The following is a 7,420-nucleotide window of genomic DNA, read 5'->3' as shown; positions in this document are numbered from 1 at the left end:
CCGCGTTGTCCTAGATAAGCACTGTATAGACAGTGTTGAGAGTACAGTAAATAATTTCAGGAAATTTCAGCCCTTCCTGAAAATCGATTCGTCACAAATTCGGGGCCTCAACTCGGTGAAACGGGTTACGATGTAATACGGATTTCAGCGAGTATGTGGGCGCACCGACTTCTACCACTGCGAGGAGAGCGTCTTAATCAGGATTAATCTTTCTGTTGTGTTTGTCTCGGAATCTCTGTGTGAATTATAATCTAATTAATCGAGTGGGGTAGGGCTGTTATTAGACCCTGGTGTGAATCTGTTAAAAAGAGCATCGTTTGGACAATAGTGGATTAACTATGGCTGCTCACAGCATCAACGTCAGTCTTGACGACATAGATCTGGCAACTCTTCGCGTAAGTATATTTGAAACTGAGTGAGCGCGGGGAACCACCCAGTCCCAGCCAGCCCAGTCGAGTCCTGTTCAAACCCTACATCAAATTTAAAAAGTTCTGGTTCCAACTTCCAACAAGTCAGGGGCTGCAGTTGCTCAAAAGTTGGTTAGAGTTAACCAGTGGATAGATGACATAATGACAATTAAAAGTTTATTGTTACTGCTAGTGTTTATTCGCCGGTTATCTTTTACTAACTTGAGCAACTGACCCCTGAGCGCCAGCACGGATCCCATAATGTAAGTAATTAGAAATAATTGATAACCTAGAGGACTGGTTCTCTGATGAGTAGGCCCACATCCCTAGACGCACTGTAACAGTTTAAATATCTTTCCTGGTTTTCGACAAAGATTGGACAAACTACTAGAAATAATGTCGAGCTCTGAAATACATAGCCCCCTGTCAAACAAGTATTTGTAGAAAGTCTTATCTTATTCTATTCCAATAAGTAATCCATCGAAAGAGGTCAAGATAAAGATATCAGTTCGAAAATAAAGTTTATGTTTTGTTTTGTTTTTGTTTTTTTTACAGGAACCTGCAGGAATATTCGATCTAATTGAAGTCGTAGGTAACGGAACTTATGGACAAGTTTACAAGGTAACGAAAATGATATCCGCGTTAAACAGGGGGAGGGAGGGAAGTCGCTCGCCAGTCAAGAGCCCTGACTGTGTCTAGGTCCTATGGGCCGACAAGTAGTCATAGAGGGAACCCCCCGGAATACATCTGATATCCACGAACATAAAAGGATTTAGGCCCTAGTTGATTGCAATATCATACTTTCTACTCAAACTCAAAGTAACTTCATCTTAATATCAAATACAAGGTATCTATCTACTTGTTTCATAGACACTGCAAACACTGAAGTATTTCGGGCATAGCCTATTGCATTGCACCCCCCCCCCCACCCCCCGTCCTACTGTTATTTCTATGAATCGTATATCTCGTCATGCTAGGCCCGTATAATGAAAGATAGTTGAGTATTGATTGTATTGTATTGAATTGTGTAATACATTCGAAATAGCCTATTATACGTTCCGATATAGTGAATTCAAAACCAGTCAGTTTTAATGAGAAACTAACAAAACAGCAGAATTTGTTAAACAGGAAAATCTCTTATAGACCTCGCTCGTAATGTACGGATGATAGGTGTAGGTCTATATGTTGTGAGGTGCTATACTATTATTGTTATTGGCCTATCTTTATTATTAAGGCATTTGTTATGTTTTGAAACGCACAGCTGTGTGTGTGTTTTATTGTTAATTATAGGTCATGTATATTGCTAGCTCACAGCTTGTTATAGGACCTAGCTTCAGTCAGTCACCAGGGGTGCTTTCTAGCAGGGCTGCGCACATGTGACGAAAATCTGTATTGAAGTAACCGGTAAAATGAATATAGCTGCAAAGCAGCGATATTGGTTTTCAGCGGCTGCGGAACTGGATCAGCGGTTTGCTTTAAATCCAGACTTGAAATTAGTTCATTTGCGATATTTTCAACTGCGTTTGCAATCTGCTGTGTTGTTACGACCGGTTGCATTGTCACGGCTTTAATTCAAAGAATGTCTTATACCAACTTTGTTCTTTGGACTTAAGTCATGACTGTACAACTAGGCCCGGGGGCTGGTTCCATAGTCGTGGCCTACCTAGACTTAAGACCAGTCTAAGGCTGCCGATTAGGATCTATAGCCAATCTATCAACTTAAGACTAGTCTTGATATTTAAGACCACTTTTGGACTTAAGTCTCGACTATGGAACTGGCTCCTGGATTCCAGGTTTATCACTCTTGGAAATAGACTGTCTCTTGAATTCAATTAAAGGAAAAACCCACGAAGTGACGTAAGACTTAGTCTTACCTATCTACAAAGTTTTGTAGAATGTAGTTTACGAGATACCCCGGGCCCGGTTTCATAGACTGAGTATCAAAGTTATCCCTTGGGGGTAAATCCTCAGTCCACGGGTGACAACCACCGTAGTAACAATGAGTAACCATGGTTATAACTGACGAATTTCAAAATGTTCGGATTTTCTTTTTCTTCCGTATCTTTGAAACCCAGCCCTGGTGTTTCATCGAAAACTGATTGAAGCGCCGTGTTTTGACTGATATTTCACAAATAGAACGTCGTTACAGTTAGGGTTTAAGACACACCCTCCGATCTACTATATACTGACTAGTATCATCTGTTTACCGACGAGATCTGTAATATCGACGAGATCTGTAATATCGATGAACAGTCTCAGTCAGGGTTTTATGTTTTAATCTACTCACTTGCCACAGCTACTAGTTTTCACTTCTGATAGCAGACTAGACGCGGTTTATAAATAGGTGAAGCAGCCGATTATGATTGTTATTGTTGTTGACCCGATTGAAGGCGATTTATTTCACTTGAAACGTGACAACTTTTTAATCCTCGTTTATAGATTTTGTGTGTCGGATTTGAAATTACGAAATTCAATTGAACTTCTATGGATAATAAAAATAGAACCTACGATAGGATTTCATGCGATTAGATTGATTGAAATGAAACCGAGTTAACTCAATGAGTTTAATCTGTGGAACCCGATCCTGCTGAGTTGAGATGACAATTCAACTGATTATTGTATAAAATACTCAAACATATGATACGCCATTAATTTCACGAGTTGCGAGAGTTGAATCGAGTTTATTTTCCTCGAAAAACGGAAGCCGTTGTTATAAATTATTGAAAATGATGAAAGCCGACCGGCCACTGCTGCTGCTGTCGGTGGTGTTTATACTGTATTGTATTGTGTGAGATATTCGCTTTTATGGAAAAAAATTTGATCTATTTTTATTGTTATTTATGTCGCAATCGCACCGAACGCCGTGAATGATTATTTATAGGTTCGAGCTTTCGTTTATGCGGGATTTATGAAAATAGTTTATCATGTTCCACATTGGGGGGGATTCAAAGTTGAGATGGTTTCAAATTTATGAGTTTCCCTATTGTTTGCAGTGAACGTTTCAAATTAGTTAATTTTGATTCGCTTTATCGCTTAAACTGTTGAAACATTTAGACTGTTAAACGACTGCTAAAACATTTAGAATCGATTAATTTCGAGGCTGGGAGTCGACCTTATGAATCACACTAGGCTCCCTATGACTCCTCGAGATCTTAAAAAACTCCTTCGAAATGAAGAATGATTTTAAAGGTGTCTGAAACTCCTTTAACCCTTTCAGTGCGTCTACACCGCAGTGCGGTGTACGAATCAGTGATAGATTTTGCTAGTACACCGCACTGCGGTGTATTGATTTAATTAGTAATTACTAATTATCTCTGTTGAAAGATGGCAGCACCTGTTAAACATAGTGAAATATTAGTAACTAACGATACACCGTGCCGCGGTGTAGAGGCACTATAGTGGTATTCCCGTTATTCAACACACTATGGTGGAATTTTTCAGAATTTTCAAATCATCTTCAGCACTATAGGATATTAGTAAGTCAGCACTGAAAGGGTTAATTCGACCGAATGCCCCGAATTCCTTAAAAACTCCTTCAATTTTGAGAAATAGGCAATTAGAAATTTGGATCTAGTTTTTAGTCGTACTATAGGCCTACAGTTAACTACACCTATATCGGATCAGAACAGTCGGCACCAGGAATTTTTAACCCAATTAGGCGGTTACCGAATGAGAAACCAGGTTTAGTAATGTTAGGATAAAAATGCGATTATAAGACCACTGAATTAATGGTTTACCGAGATAAACAGTAGAGGCCTATTTAGGGGAGTCTACATAATTGGGTTATGGAAGCAATGCTTTCTCGAAATTTGAAATTTTCTCCTTTAAAAAACTCCTAGAAAAGTCCTTTTATCCAGGAATGACCGATCTGTAGGGATCCTGTATATCCAGGAATGACCGATCTGTAGGGATCCTGTATATCCAGGAATGACTGATCTGTAGGGACCCTGTATATCCAGGAATGACTGATCTGTAGGGATCCTGTATATCCAGGAATGACCGATCTGTAGGGATCCTGTATATCCAGGAATGACTGATCTGTAGGGACCCTGTATATCCATGAATGACCGATCTGTAGGGACCCTGTATATCCAGTGATGACTGATCTGAAGGGACCCTGTATATCCAGGAATGACTGATCTGTAGGGACCCTGTATATCCAGGAATGACTGATCTGTAGGGACCCTGTATATCCAGGAATGACTGATCTGTAGGGACCCTTTATATCCATGAATGACCGATCTGTAGGGACCCTGTATATCCAGGAATGACTGATCTGTAGGGACCCTGTTTATCCAGGAATGACTGATCTGTAGGGACCCTGTATATCCATGAATGACCGATCTGTAGGGACCCTGTATATCCAGGAATCACTGATCTGTAGGGACCCTGTATATCCAGGAATGACTGACTTGTAGGGATCCTGTATATCCAGGAATGACCGATCCGTAGGGATCCTGTATATCCAGGAATGTAGGGATCCTGAGACGCATGAACTGGAAATTATGTTGGATGACTGTGGAAATATATATATATAACCTGTGGGTGAAATTTCAAGCCACATTTTTAGCCACCGCATGTTTTAAACACACATCGTCATTACTCACACGTATTGTATTGTTTAGATCATTACAACACGTATTGTATTTTAGTCGGTTGTTAGTGGAATCGTGACTCATTCCGTGGTCCCCCTACACAAACACATGACATTAACGAGCGTCTTAGTATTGTAAACATCAAACTTTCTAAAAGTACAACAACAATTGAAACAATCGAACTATTAAGTGACTCAATGTTTCCGTAAATCGAACGCCCTTCATTACAGAATACATGGTCGCATCCACGTATTCATGTACATTTAAAAATGACGAATATCAAAACTAACCCATGAAACGCGACCCACGGAACGCGACCCACGGCCCGTGTTTCATGAAAATCTTAACGTTTTGTAACGTTTTTGGTTTTGTTTGAAATGCTGCGTTACATGTCGAAAACACAAAGTACCTGATCTAGTGATTGTAAAGCCGCTGCCCAGGCCTCTGATCTAGTGATTGTATATTAAGCTTAAAATCCATATAAAATATGCTCAAGAAGCTTTACGTCATATATCAATAGAGAACATAGAAACAGAGAACAAACTAATACGAGTTTAAATAAAAGCTTTTATGAACAAATTGGTTTTGAGATCACATCGATTAAAGGACTAGATTTGATCGGACTAGGTTAATTATTCCTGAAGGAAAGTATTCCTATGTGGCTATGATTCCTATTTTCGAGTTCAATTGTATTTGATGAATGATTAGTTTTGTAAAACTGGGGCCTGGTATTTATGAATATCTCATTTGATAATGATCGTTCAGCCGAGTTGTTTTTTTAATAGGCTATATTGCGTAAATAGCTCACAGTCTGTCTGTCTGTCTGTCTACTCTGTCCGTCAGTCTGTCTGTCACTGTCTGTTCAGTTATTATTATCGCTGTCCTGTTTTTGCGCTAAGTATCAATATACAGTATTTTATGCGTTTTTTTTAAGTGTTTGTAGAATCGCTTAAAAATACAGATAAAATGCGCCTGCAGTCGAATAGAATACGATTCAATCTATGAATTTATTGAATTGAATTTTAACCGCGGTTTATTTGGTCACCAGGGGTGTTGAATATCGACATTTTCCGGATTGTCACGAATTTCACCGAGTTGGCACGGCGGCTCCCAGGACCCTAAATCGTTTATTAATGTAGTTCGTTGATGTTTGGTTTATAAGGTACCGGTCATAAAATTGACAAAACTTCGAGGGGGTCACTGCGTAGAACTGAGTACCCTTTTAACCGCGATACGCACACGTTTTTGGCCCTGGCCAAATTTGGCCGTGAACAACTATTCACACAGGTGCCAATTGGGCCTGTAGCTGTTTGGCCCGACCAAAAACGTTTGACCAGGACTGAGCCAAATACTAGCACGGGTGAAATGGCATTGGTGAATTGCAACTGGTTCCGGAAGTCTTCAACTTCGCTTTGTTTAAGCGTTGTTTAGTATCGAGTGAGTGGTTTACGTGTGAACGCGATCTCTAATCAGGCACCGGCCAAATTTGGCCCGAGTCTGATCCTTGCAACTTTGGCCCGGGCCAAATCGTTTCCGTGAGATTGCGGCTTTTGTTGCTTCATACTGAAAGCTATGACTAAGGGCCGATCTATCGTGCTGAGATCAGTGAGTTTTATGATCAGATGTTAAACGCGCTGAGATCAGTGAGTTTTATGATCAGATGTTAAACCACACTATATTGTGGACTCAAGTCGTAGGACTGGGTCCCAGCACTCTCCAGATACACGCTATTTTATTGTAGTGATTTTACGGAGAACCCGATTGAGAACTGTTTTCTGAATACACGGTGCCTCGTGCCGTGTCTGAACCGATGAAACCCGTAAATACATCGATCGCCGTGTTTTAAATCAATAGATCTGTTATATCTAAACTGTGTGTCTATGTATGATTTTGTGGTTTGCCGATATTTCCTGGAAGTACTGATTTTACCTGAACTCAATAATTTATATCATCCAGGGTTTGTTTGCAATGTGTTTCATTCCAGGAATTAAATCATTCTTTGTCTGTCTGTGTATAGTATATGTAGATGTGCCGTTCATATCCTGCCTGCCTCCGGAATTAATATCAGAATGAAAAATTATGATCTATTTTCATAATTTCTGATCAAATATGCCTTTAAATGATCACGTTCATATTTGAATTGTAATTAAGTGATTTTAACCACTAAGCTATATGTATATACAGAGACCTTCATGTAGGTAATGAATGAGTATTAAATACTGTTCTAAGACTGCAGTTTGAGTTGTTATAGCGACTTTTTCCTTGTATTTGCGAGGAGGAATCTGATGCCTGAAAGAGCTGTGGATTTGTTTAGAGCACTCAGTCGACAGTATATAGGCCTTACTCTCACTCTCACTCTCAGAGAGTACTTATACACACACTCACCATAACAACTAAATATGAGTCAGTTACTAAAAT

At 39.6% G+C, this 7,420-nt stretch overlaps 1 protein-coding gene across 1 annotated transcript in view; it reads left to right on the top strand.

Annotated features, from left to right (window-relative positions):
* Positions 1 to 35: 35 nt before the first annotated feature.
* Positions 36 to 7,420, top strand: part of LOC141911416 (serine/threonine-protein kinase mig-15-like) — a 34,344-nt gene continuing 26,959 nt past the window's right edge. Inside the window, exons 1-2 of the mRNA XM_074802429.1 lie at positions 36 to 395; positions 963 to 1,028. Of these exons, the coding sequence (XP_074658530.1) occupies positions 339 to 395; positions 963 to 1,028 (123 nt within the window). The 5' untranslated portion in view covers positions 36 to 338. The remainder of the gene's footprint in view (positions 396 to 962; positions 1,029 to 7,420) is intronic.

Source organism: Tubulanus polymorphus, chromosome 9 (assembly GCF_964204645.1).
Source record: "Tubulanus polymorphus chromosome 9, tnTubPoly1.2, whole genome shotgun sequence".
Taxonomy (NCBI): Eukaryota; Metazoa; Nemertea; class Palaeonemertea; order Tubulaniformes; family Tubulanidae; genus Tubulanus; species Tubulanus polymorphus.
The sequence above is the reverse complement of the archived record's forward strand: the minus strand, read 5'-3'. Positions and strand labels throughout refer to the sequence as shown.